The sequence below is a fragment of the Chanodichthys erythropterus genome, chromosome 10, assembly GCF_024489055.1.
Source record: "Chanodichthys erythropterus isolate Z2021 chromosome 10, ASM2448905v1, whole genome shotgun sequence".
Taxonomy (NCBI): domain Eukaryota; kingdom Metazoa; phylum Chordata; class Actinopteri; order Cypriniformes; family Xenocyprididae; genus Chanodichthys; species Chanodichthys erythropterus.
Window position 1 is genome coordinate 19,394,722 of NC_090230.1, and position 17,393 is coordinate 19,412,114.

The window sequence follows — 17,393 nt, forward strand, 5'->3', positions numbered from 1 at the left end:
CCTCACACACACAGAGAGACACACATATTCTCTTGTTAAAGGTCAGATTTATCAGAGGGCATTTCCATCGTCTTCGAGGCCAGGTCGAAGCTCCTCACCTGTTCATATCTTGCATCCATCTTGCGAAAACTCTTTTCATTTCTGCCTTTCATCCGTTCTCATTTGCTCTCACTCGCTATTCTAAATTCTTCACAAAAACCTCGGCCCTAAAACCCCAGCCAGCATCGTTTCACGAAATTCAATTGTGTGAAAAAATAGATCAGAAATAGTGAGGAGATGAGTTACTTCAGAGAGATTTTTGGTGAGAGGTCAAAGTGGTGTCAAATCAATCTGAAAGTTAAAGTATATAAAACACCAGAAGAGGTTTTGCTAAAAATGCTTTAAAATGTCACACTGCCTATGAGAAACCAGGCTTTGAAAAGGAATAAATCATCTAAAAATGACCCTTTTTTTATTCTGTAGGACATAAAGACATTTCAAATGATGTTAATGCTGCACTTTTCCATACAACAAAAGAATACAGTGAGATTCGGCTACCTACAAATCAATTGCCTTTAGATTAGACACGTTAATGACCTTAATGATCAGCTTGGACCAGCTAAAAACCATTGGAAGCTGGTTTTAATTGTGCAGGGGCTATAAAGAAAACACTATTTCTGGAGTTTATAGCTGGTAAAGTTTGCGAAGGTCAAATCATTCCAAAGGTTAAAGTATATCTTACAAAATGTCAGAAGAGGTTTTCAGATGTTTAAAAAAAATAAAATGTCACACTGCGTAGGGGAAACCAGGCTGGACCAGTCTGGAAAAGGAATAGATCATATAGAAATTACCCTAAAGAAGACATTTCAAGTGATCTTCACGCTGCTCTTTTCCTTACAACAAAAGAATACAGTGAGATTGGCTACCTACAAATTGATTCCCTTCAGATTAGACCAGCTAATGATCTTAAAGGTCAGCTTGGACCAGCTAAAAAAAAACAAACATCAAATGCTAGTTTTAGCTTGTTTTTATTGTACTGGGTCTTTATAGAAAACACTATTTCTGGAGTCTATAGCTGGCAAAGTTAGCTCCTGCCTTTCCCTAAGGAGCATCAGAGAGATAGACAGATTCACAGCGACAGGGCCTTTGCGTCCCGCTGGGAATTGAAGGCCAGCAGCGAGTGGAAGTTGCATCCTGATGCACGTAAGGACATGTCTGTCATACGCACCCAGACGTGCCTAAAGAAACACACCTCGCACTTATGTGCTTACAGTCTATGTTCAGGCCTGAGGTGTCCGGAGTTGTGTGTTCATCGCTGCCTTGGAGCGTGTTGTGCCGCCCAGGGGGTTTACAAGATCAGACTCAGCTGGAATGCCAAGGAATCGCATTGGCACTGAGGATGGAGTGTTGTGTTGTGTGTCTGTTTTGCTGTCGCTAAAACCAGAAACACACACTGCGCAAGTACACAGTTGTGTTTAATGCATATAATGTGCATTATAAGTTTACTGTGGCAGAAAGAAATGTGCTCAACGGTGTTGTTGTAACTATTATAAAGCATTTTTGTTGTAAATAAAGCTGAAATGAAATAAAAATATTAGATGAAAATCGAATGACAAATGTTATCTTGATGCTAACACCTCTTGCTTTAGAGCTGCGAAAGTTAGAGTCCTGTGCGTACATTTCAGTACTCGTGTGCAAAAGAGTTTCCTTCAAATATCTGCTGTTACACCATGTGTTATTCATCTATCTAGCAAAACCATGTCATACATGATGAGTGAAACTTGAAAGCTACAAGCTAAAGTAGTTTCTGCGACACTGCTACTGTTATCATGGAGCAACAAGAGTGTCTTGCTGAGAAAGTTAAACATTGGTCAAGCTAGTTATCTTTTGTAAAAATAGTTAACTATTTTAAAAGATACAAAAAAGTAGGTAACTTAAGTTAAATTTAGTTGAAAACAAGAACATAGTCAAGAGCTAGATATAAAAAGAGTGATAGTTTAGCTAACTTTAACTTTCTCAGCAAGATTCTCTTCAAACCTGAGCTTGCTAGCTATAAGCTACTTGTCATTTAAGCTAGTACTCTTTTGAAAAGGTAGCCACCCAATAAGCCACTAACAAAAAATATTGAACTTAAGCTATAGAGGTGCATCTCAATAAATTAGAATGTCATGGAAAAGTTCATTTATTTCAGTAATTCAACTCAAATTGTGGAACTCGTGTATTAAGTAAACTGTGTCTGGTAAATTGGGTCTTCCTCTTGACAATACCCCATAGATTTTCTATGGGGTTCAGTTTATGAGTTTGCCGGCCAATCAAGCTCAGTAACATCGTGGTCATTGAACCAGCTTTTGGTACTTTGGCAGTGGGGGCAGGTGCCAAATCCTGCTGGAAAATGAAATCAGCATCTCCATATAGCTTGTCAGCAGAAGGAAGCATGAAGTGCTCTAAAATTTCCTGGTATACGGCTGCGTTGACTGTGGACTTCAAAAAACACAGTGGACCAACACCATCAGATGACATGGCAGTCCAAATCATCACTGACAAATCATCATTCAAACATGGTTTCTGTGCTTCTCCACTCTTCCTCCAGACTCTGGGACCTTGAGTTCCAAAAGAAATGCAAAAATTTACTTTCATCTGAAAAGAGGACTTTGGACCACTGAGCAACAGTCTAGTTCTTTTTCTCCTTAGCCCAGGTAAGATGCTTCAGACATTGTCTTTGGTTCAGAAGTGTCTTGATACGTGGAATGTGACAGTTGTAGCCCATTTCCTGAAGACATCTGTGTGTGGTGGCTCTTGATGCACTGACTCCAGCTTCAGTCCACTCCTTTTGAAGCTCTCCTAAGTTCTTAAATCAGCTTCACCTGACAATCTTCTCAAGCCTGCGGTCATTCCTTTCACTTGTACACCTTTTCCTACCACACTTTTTCCTTCCAGTCAACTTTCCATAAATATGCTTTGGCACAGCACTCTGCGAACAGCCAGCTCTTTCAGCAGTGACCCTCTATGGCTTACCCTTGTTGTAAAGGGTCTTGATGATCGTCTTCTGGACAACTGTCAAGTCAGCAGACTTCCCCATGACTGCTGTTGGGATTACTGACCTAAACCCAGTATTTATACCCTGAGAACGGTCATTTAATTGAACTTGAAATTAAATACTCTAATAATTTGAGATACAGATTTTTATTTTATTTTGATGAGCAGCAAGCTGTAATCATCAAAATGAAATATTTTACTTTGTCTAATACATGTAGAATCTATTTAAGTTTTACTTTTTGAATTAAATTACAGGGGGGAAAAAATAACTTTTTCATGATATTCTAATTTGACATGCACCTGTATTTAGTCAAAAACATGAACATAGTCAGTAGGTAGCTATAAAGGCCCTGGTATAATTCATTTTCCGCGTTTCGCTTGTCTCAATCACAGCTGAGCTTGCAGACCTTTCAAAGTATACTACTTTGGCCATAAATACGAAAAGACGCGTTCAGCACTTGCGCGCTATATCGAGTGGACTATGTTTTCGAGAGCTCAGGTCACATGCGCTGTGGTATACACACTGAAAATTACGTCAAATATAACGCAGATGCCCATAGTATACTTTGGGCTTAAAAGAGTAATACTTTAGCTAACTTTAACTTTCACATTATTTTCAAATCAGTGCTCTAGCATGACATTAGTGTTAGATTGCTAGCTATAAGCTACTTCTCATTCAAGCAGTTCTGTTTTGAAAAAGTAGTTAGGCACTCTTGTTAGCTATGAGCTATCACACTTTAAAGTAGTTCTAAGTGCTTAGCGATTTGTGTTCATATACAGAGTAGATACTGCATTTGAATTTGAATTTACTTTTCGACTGTTAAAAAGTATTCTTTTATATATTGTAAATATAGATAGTATAAATGAAATTCGGACATACTACATCCGACATGTTGTTACTGTCACGTGACCTACCAGGATCAGTTGTATCACTTCACTTCCATTCATAAATCCCTTCTTGTGGCCTCACGGGACAGTAAATTGTCCAGTGGACATTCGGGGACTTTTCGCCTACTGTTTTTCGAATACTACGTATTCGGACATGCTCTTTTGGCGTACTTTTTTTTTTTTTTCAATCTATATAGTTTGAATATAGTTTGATTTCGGATGCAGCAAGACCTTGGAAGACAACAGTTTATGCTAATGATGGCATAGCATCCCTTGCAGCAACAGTGTGAAAACAACACATACTTTTTAGCATGCAACAGTGTGAAATCAAGCTCTGACGTACTAGCATATAGCGCAACCTGGTCTTTCTTCTGTTGGTATGAACAGAATGATAAAAGGGTCTTATCAGTGCAGGAAAAGATGCCTCACACACTCCTAATCAGAAACTATGGCAGTTGTCAGAGGTTATTGCTTCAGAACTCTGTTTATGTGTGTGTTTGTCTAATTCTCTCTCCAGGGTGCTTTACCTCCTATGAGGTGTGTATATTGCTACGTAGCACACACTCCCGGATAATCCCTCTCTTTAGCACAGCCACGTACAGAAATCCCCCACAGGTTTGCTTATACCGTATCATGCTGTATTTATATTCATGGTGGTAATTAGCATGCGCCGTGTTTTCCCCCGGGCCGGCCTTATCGCCACTGCAGCCGCTAACCGCAGTCAGAGGTAAAGCTGCTTACCTAGACAATTTAAGACGGCCCTTAAGGACAGGGCTTTTCCCACAGAGACCCGATTATAGGAGGTGAGGTGAAGAGACGCGTCACTCCCAAACCTTTTTTTTTTTTTTACTGACAAGTTCCTGGAGTTGGTCCTTAAAAACGGCTGGTATCAAACCAGGAACTGGTTGGAGCGGGATAATATCCGCCATGTAAAATTTTCTCAGTTTGGTTACGCTAACACAAAACAAACTAGATTGCAGGGATGCACAATATATCTCTACCATATCGGTACCCTCAAAGTTCATCTTTAAAAACAGAAATAATTTAATAACTGTTAAATGTAATTTTTAGCAAATTTGCAAATTAATATACATTTTTTATGCTGTATGTTATATATTTTTGTGATGCCTAAATTCACTTGAATGATTTAAAACATTATTGATAAAACATTTTTATTTTAATATGATTCTTTTTTTATTATTATTTTTATTTTTTTTATAAATATGTCAATGTAGTTTTTATTAAGTTTTAGTTGATTTCGTTTTAGTTCAGTATTCCAATGTAATCTAAACTAAAATGAGAAATGTTGCCTTGGTAAGTAGCTGAAATAAAATAGCCTAAGTAAAAATACATTTTTATTTTATTTCAGTTCATGTTAATTGTTTTTAATTGTTTATTTAAAATGTTAGTGATAATATGATATTATTTTAGTGATTTTTTTATTTTATTTATTTAGATCAGTTTCATTGTTAAAACAAATCTTAATGTTGTTGCTCTTTAAAATAAAGCTGAAATATAATAAAATATTATATGAAAAACTTAAAATTAGAACGGTTGCCTTGGCAACTAACTAAAATAAGTAAGAACTAAAATTACTAAAAAAAAAAAATGAAATAAAAGTAGATTTAAATACACAACTAAAAAACTACACTACTAAAACCTAAACTAAAATTAATATGTATGAAAACTGTAATAGTATATACATAATACTAATATAACACAAATTTTGACTATATGGGAACATTTTTTTAATATTGACCATTTATTAGTTAGCTAATTAGTTTTATTAGTGTTTTAACAGAACCTCTGGCCAAGAATTAGTTCCATTTTGGTGGAAAAGGAGTTTCAGGAAGTCAAAATTGTGACTAATTTTTGCTGTAAAATGTCAATTTGTAAAACCTTTTCTATCTATATGTCTCTCTGTCTCCAGTTTTTTTGAGAACATGGGCAGGATCATCGCCACCGACTACATGCCGACAGAAACGGACGTTCTCAGAGTCCGACTGAGAACCACAGGAGTGATCGAGACTCAGTTCAAAGTCAAACACCTGGTCTTCAGGTAATCAGTCTCTTTATTTGCCCTTTTTACCACAACTGTTGGTACAAAATACGACACAATTATTTTTACGAGTAGTTGTAGACTTTGTAAACGACTCTTGGTACCGCTCTCAGTTCTGTTAATCATCAGACAGATCAAATAGCCTTTGTTCTTTCGTTTTCAGTTGAAGTTAATCTAAAACAGTGGTTTCCAAACTTTTTACAGTCGCAAACCTCCTGAAGCGTACCCCCTCTTTTCCACTTAGACTGCTGCAGTCACACCTTTTCCATTAGGGGACAATATTCTCTGCCTTAAAGGGGACACATCGTGAAAATCTGACTTTTTTCATGTTTAAGTGCTATAATTGGATCTCCGGTGCATCTACCAACCCAGAAAATGTGAAAAAGGACAACCCAGTAACTTTGTTTTGCTTTCTCTGCAAGAATGTGGAAAAAACAAGCCACTTGTGAAATAGGAAGGGGATCTTATTATAATATTACCGCCCCTTAATCTGCACGTTTCCACCCACGGTGCCGTCATTTTGTTTTCACAAGCGATGTAACAGTTCTAACCCCATGGCAAAAGTTTGAGCAAAGCATGCTAACTGTTCTGTCGTTGGTTGCACAGACAATGTAAGGCTGAACACCATTACTGAAAATCCTCGTTTTGGCTGCGTGAGATTCTCCAGCTTTGTTGATGTTGAGCAACCGAAGCATGAGCTGTCAAAGGGACACACAAAAATAGGGGCAAATTTGACAATCTATGATAAATGATCTGTGGGACTTATAAACTTATATTTCATCTTGTGAAAATGGGTATAATAGGTCCCCTTTAAATGATTTTACCTTTGTAAATACCTTTCATAATATAAGTAATGATGGTAAAAAATGTGAAAAGTGATACTTTTAAACTAAAACCACCAGTAGGTGGTGATAAGACATGTCTTAATGAGTGAGTCGATAATAGAGTCATTCATTCATTCACTAAGGAAGCAAGTGGCTGTATTTATGAATGAATCATTGAATCATTGACTCTCCCGATTCATTCAAAGCTGCAGATTCATTTACTAACGAAACGCAGCTGTGTTCCTTGGAGATGTACAACAGTTCTGCTGTGGCTTTAGTTGGAACTTTTATTTTGTTGCTATTGTTACACTTTTACAAATGTACATTGTCAAGAACGGCAGTATAGTGAAATTTGTGTATATATACTCTGCACGCAGCCTATCATATGCACACTGCTTGTGTGGATGCAGTCAGTTTAGACCACAAAAGATGAAGTAATTAGATTGGATGTCATGTATTTACAGCATTTTGTCTGTTAGAAATACATGCTTGGATTTAATATTATTTTAATGTGGGGTAGAATTAAATGAACGGCGACACAGCATTTTGTTTGGGTACCCCCTCTGTCACCTCAGTGTATCCCAGTTTGGGAACCACTGGTCTAAAAGTAGCTACAACTAGCAGGTTCACTTAGAAAAAAAACTGAGGGGGTTTCTGTTGAACAGACCCTTCTCCAGCTTTGGGATATTGACCGTGTCAATGTGGGTGGCGTCCTGCATCTCACTATCTTATGAAACGTCACCCCTGCATGCCGTTCTGATTAAGCATCGCTTCATTCATCAATATCGTAACTGGCATTATCAGCGTTGAGCACACGTTTGACTTTGATTTGGATGCAAGACTTGTTACTCGCTATGATCACTTGTCTTGAGTCTGAACTCAAATATCGACAGACCTCCTGAAGGGATATGCTAATTGTCTTTGAAGCAGTGTTATATTAGTATCATTCAGGGTTACTATAGTTAACTAAAAGCCTTTTCACACTTGAAATAGTTAACCCTGGCGCATTCTTAACCCCGGCTAAATGGAATCTTGGGTTATCTTGCTTCACGTTTCACACGGTTTATAATTTACTTGGGATTAACGATTAATCCTGGGTATTCATAAACTGACGTTTCACACTGTACATAACTAAACTAAACCCTTCTTAACTCAAATTGTTGCGTTTTCTGTCAGCATTTGACATTTTTCCTCTCAAACAATGAATTTACTGTTTATATACAATGCACAGCATTTAAAGGGCACCTATTATGCAAAATTCACTTTTACATGGTGTTTGACCATAAATGTGTGTTGGCAGTGTGTGAGCAAAACCCCCCTAGAATGAGAAAAATCCACCCAGTGTTTTTTTACAATCTCAATAATTCATAAGCACTGTCTCAGAACGCCCTGTTCTAAGATTGTTCTCACTGTGACGTAGAATTGCGCTAAGCCCCACCCACGTGGTTTGATTGACAATCTGGTTTTGGCATAGACCCCGCCGTCGGTGATCTGTCAACCATCCTCCATTGTTTCAACGACAGCCGGTAATGTCTCCTAAGAAACATAAGTGTTCTGTTGTGGGATGTAATAATGAACATAGTAGTTTTCACTTACTTCCGACATCAGAGCCACTGAAAACGCAGTGGATGGATTTTATTTACGAAGGAAAGGCGCCACTCAAAATTCCAAAATACTTTTATGTTTGCGCAAATCATTTTTTGACTGACTGTTTTGAGAACGAGGGTCAATTCAAAGCAGGTCTTGCTTCAAAGTTAATCCTCAAGTGTGGATCGTTGCCTACTGTTCGCGATCCGACGTCACCTCCAGAAGAAGTAAGTGTATTTAATGTTTTTTGAGCAAATAGTCATTTCAGTCGATGTCAGCCAATTCAATAACAAATGCGTCTAAAGTTGTCGTCGTCGTAGAATGTCTGTGTATATAATTTAAACCTTGTTTGTATAGTGTGTATCTAACGTACTTAGCAAACGTTATCACAGTATTTGTGTTTATAGTTTCAAAAAATTGCGCGAACGTTATCACAGTGTGTGTGTGTGTGTGTTGCACATCCATAATTGCAAAGGGGACGCGATTAAAACACTATAAGTACATAAATGTATCAAATAACCATTCAGAGACGTCCTGCTCCGTTCTCAATTGTGTTTCTTCTGCCGGAGTCTCTTCATCATCTGGGTCTGATTCCGGTTCAAACATGTACGGCTGAATGCCATACAAAACAGCGGGTCTCTCACTCTCAGCCATTCTGCATTACCGACTGTTTATCGCCATATGTATGCAAGTTACGCCCTCATCCAAAGGCAGGGCGGGGATATGCAGCTCATTTACATTTAAGGTGGTACACACCAAAACAGCTCTTTTTAAAACAGGCCCCAAAAATGACATTTTCAAATGGTTATAATAAATTAACTGTGGGGTATTTTGTGCTGAAACTTCACAAATACATTCTGGGGACACCCAAGACCAATATTACAACTTGTAAAAAGGGGCATAATAGGTGCCCTTTAAAATAAATCTTATTTTCAGTTTATTTCAAGTAATATATTTTTTTTATGCTTTTATTTTTAGTTAACAGTTGGGATATGTGGTTAAACTGTGCACAGTCATAGTAACAATGACTCAAAATGTCGGAATGAAAAAGTTTCAAGTGTCCTCTCAAGTTCAATTTTGCGCAAACGTTGGGCAACCAATAAAACGATTGAGAGGTTTCATGGGAAATGTGAGTAATTTTCTGCCTGGCAGCTTTTACCAGTCATTTGAATGTTAATGGAGACATTTACAGCTATGAGATGCCACAGACTGTTTGAGATGGCACAGGAAGATGAGTGTTTTGGCATTTGGTGAAAAGCAACTGTCTTTGTCTATACTTTTTCGTTCGCTTCTTCTTGGGCCCTGAGAGTTGGCTAATTTATTGGCTTCAGTTGAGGGCTTCTGCAATAACATCTATATTGCATTACTTTGCATAATTCTAAATCTAAGTTCCCATTGCTTTCGTGACAGTTTTTAATAAAAGCGCATTTACAACATCATAAACTCAAAACAAGATGACTTCACTTAAAAAATGGTTGTGGGATGTAGCGATGTTTGAAATACCCAGTTGGATGCCTATCCATTTAGTCATCTTTACTGTTTAGTCTGCAAAAATGTCTGTTTTTCAATCTGAAATAGGTTAGGTTTAGTTTTGGTATAGAGCATAAATATTAGCGCATCGACGTTAGGATGAAGGAGACTCCATCATGTTCATTATAACGCTCTGAAGCAGTGTAGTGCGCATGTTATGTGGAGTAATTGTTTGCTATGTGAAACCAGTTTAGTTCCTCTTGACTTCTAGGGTGAATTAATTCAGTCTGAATAACTTACTGTCAGTCTTCAGCATGCTCCACTGCTCGTCCTTATCGCAGCACTTCACACGCGTCCCACGGCGAAACCTCAAGATCTTTATCATATCACTGGATTCACACCTCACGTTTGAGGTTTTAAATAAAAGCTATGTATGCTTTAATTATTTACTTTTACTTTACAAAGTTATACTTTTATTCATTTATATTTATGCTTTTATTTAAACATTATGCTTTTTTGTTTATTTATGCTTTTATGCATTCATTTATGCTTTATTTGTTCATTTTTTTTTTATTTCTACTTTTCTTTAGAAACTAAGTTCTGTAAATCTAAAAAGATGGAGATACTGTTTCTTATGGCCATATGTAAATGTTGCATTATTTGTTTTTCTAATAATGGTTTTGCAGTTCATTTCATATGCAAATTTGATGCTTTATTCAATATTCAAATTCCCAATTTCAGCTTACATTAACTTATCATAACTGTAATCATTAAAAAAAGTGTTTTCTTCTAATGATAATTATTGCACAGCTGTTGTCTTAATGTGTATTTTGGACATAAGTAGGAACAACATGATGTCGTGGGTGTGTTGGGCAGGAAGTGTCACTGTTTTCGTCAGTATCTGATGATGATTTGTTTTAAACAAGTCTAATGAAATCGTCAAACCAAATTCTTCCCTATGGCTGAAATCTAAATCTGGGGTCACTTCGGGTCACCCTTCACATCTGAGCCGTAATTAACAGTCTAATGATGCTGAGTGAAACGACTTGCGTTTTGATCAGTGTGTTTAACACGGCATGATTCTCACCTTGTCTGCAGTGATTATGTGGCCACATCAGATCATCTCATAATTAAACAAAGCCATTATTAAACTTTTGTGCTGTTGGAAAAGACGTGACAGCCAAGAAAATATCAGGAAGATACTCTAGGTTTTATTTAATTTTTTGATCGTTAAATTCTGTGTGTGTGTGTGTGTGTGTGTATATGTATATATATATGTATATATATATGTATATATGTATGTATATATGTATGTATATATGTATATATGTATGTATATATGTATATATATATGTATGTATATATGTATATATATATGTATGTATATATGTATATATATATGTATATATGTATATATGTATATATATATGTATATATGTATGTATGTATATATGTATATATGTATATGTATGTATATATGTATATGTATGTATATATGTATATATGTATATATGTATATATGTATATATATATATATATGTATATATGTATATATATATATATATGTATATATGAACTTCTGTGTGTATGTATATATATATATAAGATATATATATATAATTTTTTTTTTTCCGTAATACATTAAAATTAAGGCCCAATCCCTATAGAGTGCCGCAGGGATGACGCGTTTTTGTAACGAGTTAGCATTTTAGGACTTCCGGTTCCAACGCCGTAAAGTCTATGGGTTTTTTGAATGGGTTTTTGCTAAATCGCCTGAAATAAGGTCTGTGGTAAACAAAGCCTCTAAATACTTTCACGTTTTGATCTATGACATAAAACACACCAGTTATATCCCATTTGTGATTTTTTTTTTTTTTTTTTTTTTTTTTTTTACTTTTACTGTGTCTTAAAATCGGCGGTTGCTAAAAAATTGCTATTTAGACAGCATTTCTCATGATAAAGTGGATAAGTATTCATACACAGCGCAGATCATAATCAGCGAGCATGTTTTTAAATAAAATTGTTTTTTTAATAATGTTTGAGGACGCTTGGTGGTGGTGACGACGTTGATCCGCGACCATGGTGTGCTGTAGTCCGTTTATAGCCTACTGTTAGCCTTTTATATCTGATGACTTTATTTAGGCTTCAAAATGTATAAATGTTGTGTTAACGTGTAAAGATTATCTTGATAGACAAAACGTGTAAGTGTCATAACCCTTTGTTAAACACAGAGCTTATTTTCTGCGATTTTCCAAAAGTCTATGGGAAAAATGAATAGGCTTTCAGTCGAGGGAACCCGTGCGCTGCTAACTTCCGGGTTGGCCTACAAAAACGCGTCATCCCTGGGGCACTCTATTCTATTTTATATCCCTTGCCCTTGCCCTTACCCCTACGCCTACCCCTCCCTTTGCCCCTTGAAACAGAGTGTCAAGGGGTAGGGCTGAAAATATTCCCCTAAGAAATGGGACACCACTACTAGACCGTTACACGTCATCGTCAAGTTACAAGTCGTCGCTAGCTCCTACGTCATAGATTTATCACACACTTCTAAAGGCCAATTCACACCGCACCGACAACACTAGTCTGTTGGAGTTTGTTGGATCGGTGTGATACCCCTGTTGGCGTTGGTCGGAGTCGGTTTTCACCCGACTGAACATGTTTAATCGGCGTTTGTCGGGTCGTGGAATGTCTGCGCGGTGTGAACAGTTTTCCAACAGACGGCAACAAACTCTGACGTAATCTGACCTGGCCACGAACCGTTGCCATGACGATGAGGCAAGTCCCCTGCAAAGACCGCTGTTTGATCGCGCCCGCGCCTCACACACACACACAAGCAGTGGAAACGTGACATCGCAGCTTGTTCATTATAAAAAATAAAATACTGTTAAAAGAGCAGCAAGAGCAGCTGCTCCACTTCACCGAAAGAGAGAGGTAACGTTAACCACTATGAGAGCAACGCAGGTTTACCTTCAGTTTCGTTTTTAATAATTCATTTTGGCTTGTTTAGCTAGTTGTATATGCTTATGGGTCTCGTTAATAAAAAGGGTCGCGCTAAAAATTGAATTGGCCTTTTAAGATGCCATCGATAGCTGTAGTGATCTCTGTTGCTTGGGCGACAGCTATTTTTATTTATTTTTTATTTTTTGCATTTGTCTTCAGTTCTTCGCATAAGACAAAGGAGACGAGCCTGCGTGTTTCCTCAGGAGTCCCTGGTTGATACAGAACATACAATACTGATGAATAAGCACGCAAATTGAATGCACTTTTTGTTTATATCATGTAACGTAAACGTATTTATGGACGTAACCACAACAAAACAATACATTAATCAGGCATGCGGCAAAAAAGATATGTTAGCTGCCACCGGATTTGAATTTATGTTGTCAAATCAACGCGGGTTTCAATAAAATATAAAAAATATGTCGTGGAACTATCATAAAGTAAAAAACATTAGCGAACGATTTTCATAGCGTTTTTAACAAATCTTTTTTCGGAGAACATAACCGTATACATGAACACAAGATTAAAGGCATCATAAAACAAGTGATTATTTATTACTAAAATACTGTTTACCGTAAAAAAAACCTTACATTTATGGGTCTCTCTGCTCGCTTGGTCGGCCATGTTGGAAATTTATCATACCCCTTCGTCTGAAGTGTGGTCCTGAAAAATCTTCGTTTGAAGGCCCTTACCCCTACCCCTTCCCCTTCAACCAAATGAGAATTGGGACACCCCTACCCCTTCACGTGAATGCGCGAAACAAAGGGGAAGGGGTAAGGGGTAGAATTGGGATTGAGCCTTGTATGTTTTGTATTAATGATTATAATAGTTTGTTTCTCTTTTTTTTTTCTTTTTTTTTTTTTTTTAACCTGCAGTTTGTTGAACATGAGAAAATCTACCAGTTTGTCATAGTGTCGACATCAGCTATGTTCATGATTTAATTTGTTTGTATTAGTGTCCCATGAAGCACATATAGATTTCTTTTTTCCATCACATTTGAAGTGTGTGTATTGATAGTTTTGATTTTCAGACGTGTGGAGGAATCTTTCCCACAAATATAGTGAAGAGATGGCGCTGGATGAAGTGGAAGGTGGAAAATAAATGTGTGAGAGAGACTGACTGTTCACGGTCTTCTCACTTTACTCACGATTGTCTGAAGACAAGAAACACTCTCTGAGAACAAACACTCGCCTTTTCCAGCTCTTTTTAGATGTGCTTCAAAAATAGGCGTGAAGAGGAGAAACCTGTAATGAAATGTCATGTTTTGGGATGTTATTTTATTTTGACACATCTTTGCTAACAACTAGCTAACAAGCTAACTCTTTTTAGTGTTGTGATCTAAATCACTGTAAGGGGAAATTTGGTGGAGCTTGTTAATTCAAGAGACTCATTTGATGGCATCAGTAATAGCCCATTGGTCTGTTTTTCACATGTTCGTATATGTGTCGCTAGTTAGCAGCATATTAGCATAACAAATGCAACACTGTTTGTAAAAGTCAGCATTAAAAGTGATGTTCAAAATCCATTGTGCTTTTGTAACATGATGTATTTCCCAAGGTTAATTGCACATGTGTTTACTTTAAAGTGTTTTTGTGCCATATTGAGGTGTTTCTTTTTCCATTGAGGACCTTTTGTCTATCTCTCCACAGAATGTATGACGTTGGAGGCCAGAGGACAGAGAGGAGAAAGTGGATCAGTTGTTTTGAGGATGTAAGGGCCGTGTTGTTCGTTGTGTCTCTGAGTGGATACGACATGACGCTAGTGGAAGATCCATCTATGGTGAGAGAACGTGTCATTTTGTGTTCACCTACTACATCAAACAGAAGATGTTACTGACAATGATCACCATGGTGTTATTTGAAGCTGAAGTATGCCATTTTTAGATGGTAAAAATGGTGTGCTTGTATTTTTTTAAAGTGTTAATTAACAGTAATATATTATACATACATTGTTTTTTTTTTAATCTACATTTTTCATACACTACTTCTGGAAAATTCTATAGGGCTTCTGTCACTATACGTTTTTGTAACTGTTTAAAAAAATTTATTTGGATTTTAAAATTAAACATTTTAATCCATTATATTGATGTATTTTTTAAAGAACTCCCTGAAAAGTATAATTATAAATACTGAAAACAACATTTACTTTTATGTATTTAGCAAATACTTCATTTGAATATATACAGTATTCATTTAATGTAACATTCTAAAACTAAAATTTAGTAAGACAATAATAAGCATCATTACCATATTTTTATAAAATGTTTCCAAAAGCTATTTATTAATATAATGCAATAATGTAAGCGATACTTAGATATTGATATTGATACTTAGATACTTGGATATTTGGATTACAAGTTTATTTTAGCACCTTTTTTCCACACACCAGTATTTTCAGTTTTGCTTTAAATTAATTTGTGTAGGTTTGCTGTTTATAATAAATGTTGTTTATAATGAATGCCACTATATATATATTTTTTAATACTTATATTTTTTTATTCATTTGTGTTTACCGGTAAATAAAATAAAATGTTTTCAAACATTATAAACACTGTATTTACATTTATTTCTGAATGTAATACTAAAATGTGACATACATCAATGCAACAGATATATATTTTTTGTTTGTTTTGTTTTTTTACAGTGCAAATTTGACATGTTACAACTCTGGTGTTAATGCTGAAAATAACATTTAATATTTAACTGTTTTTATTTAATGTACTACTAATGTAACTTTAGTAACACAAAACATAAAATGAGTTTACTTGGTGTGAATCTGAGTGTTAATACAGCACACACATTGTTCAAACGCACGGACCTCAGCTTTTCAGTCGCCTCTCATATATGACATCACGGGAGAGCATCATGGGATCTCATGGGAATGACAGCTCATGTTTTTAATTTGTGCTCTTGTTTAGAATCGACTGCAGGAGAGTCTCAAGCTGTTCTCATCAATCTGCAATAACGTCTTCTTCAGAAGTACTTCTATGGTAAGAAACGGCTCAATTATCAGAGAGAGCTCATCCAATCTCATCCCATTAGCTCGAGAGGAGGCAAGTGTCGTCAATCAAGAGACGACGCAAAACGCCCAACACGTGACCCAAAAAAACCCCAAAACACTTTATTTGATGCATACTTGCGCACATTCACAAGAGGGATAAAGCTGCATTTGTTAATAATAGAGGTTTTTTGTGTAGAATTGTTGTTGTATGTATGGATGGATGGATGGAGATATATGTGTATATTTTATATATATATATATATATATATATATAAAATATACACACATACATATAAAAGATGGATCTATCTAGCTATGGATGGATAGATGGATCTATGGATGGATAGATGATCTATGGATGGATGAATGGATAGATGATCTATGGATGGATGAATGGATAGATGGATCAATGGATGGATGAATGGATAGATGATCTATGGATGGATGAATAGATAGATGATCTATGGATGGATGAATGGATAGATGATCTATGGATGGATGAATAGATAGATGATCTATGGATGGTTGGATGGATAGATGGATCAATGGATGGATGAATGGATAGATGATCTATGGATGGTTCGATGGATGGATTGATCTGTGGATGGATGGATAGTTGGATCTATGGATGGATGGATAGATGGATCAATGGATGGATGAATGATAGATGATCTATGGATGGATGGATATTTGGATATTTGGATGGATCTATGGATAGATGGATGGATGGATGGATGGATTGATCTATGGATGGATGGATCTATGGATGGATGAATGGATGGATGGATGGATGGATTGATCTATGGATGGATGGTTATTTGGATGGATCTGTGGATGGATGGATAGTTGGATCTTTGGATGGATGGATAGATGGATCAATGGAAGGATGAATGATAGATGATCTATGGATGGATGGATGGATATTTGAATGGATGGATTGATCTATGGATGGATGGATCTGTGGATGGATGGATGGATGGATGGATAGTTGGATGGATCAATGGATGGATCAATGGATGGATGAATGATAGATGATCTATGGATGGATGGATGGATGGATGGATGGATGGATGGATGGATGGATGGATGGATGGATATTTGGATGGATCTGTGGATGGATGGATAGTTGGATCGATGGATGAATGATAGATGATCTATGGATGGATGGATGGATGGATGGATTTATGAATAGATGGATCGATGGATGAATGGATCTATGGATGGATGAATGGATGGATGGATATTTGGATGGATGGATCTATGGATGGATGGATGGATGGATGGATATTTGGATGGATGGATGAATGGATAGATGGATGGATGGAAGGATGTATAGATATTTTAATAATTTTCAATAAATTTCAATACAACATTTACCACACACATATATAGTAATTTTTGTAATAACGGTAAAAATAAAATTTTCAAATGTTTTCAGATGTTTCTTTGATTCAGTGATTGAACAAGCCTTTAGTGCTGCTACTAAAGTCTGCAATGATTTTAGCAATTTAACACTAAAGTTTCTACGTTAAAGATTTTAATCAAATCGG

General features: G+C 36.4%; 1 protein-coding gene across 1 annotated transcript in view; it reads left to right on the forward strand.

Moving 5' to 3' along the window:
* gnav1 (guanine nucleotide binding protein (G protein) alpha v1) overlaps positions 1 to 17,393 on the forward strand; it is a 35,779-nt gene that overhangs the window by 13,669 nt on the left and 4,717 nt on the right. Inside the window, exons 5-7 of the mRNA XM_067396405.1 lie at positions 5,834 to 5,962; positions 14,493 to 14,622; positions 15,761 to 15,832. Of these exons, the coding sequence (XP_067252506.1) occupies positions 5,834 to 5,962; positions 14,493 to 14,622; positions 15,761 to 15,832 (331 nt within the window). The remainder of the gene's footprint in view (positions 1 to 5,833; positions 5,963 to 14,492; positions 14,623 to 15,760; positions 15,833 to 17,393) is intronic.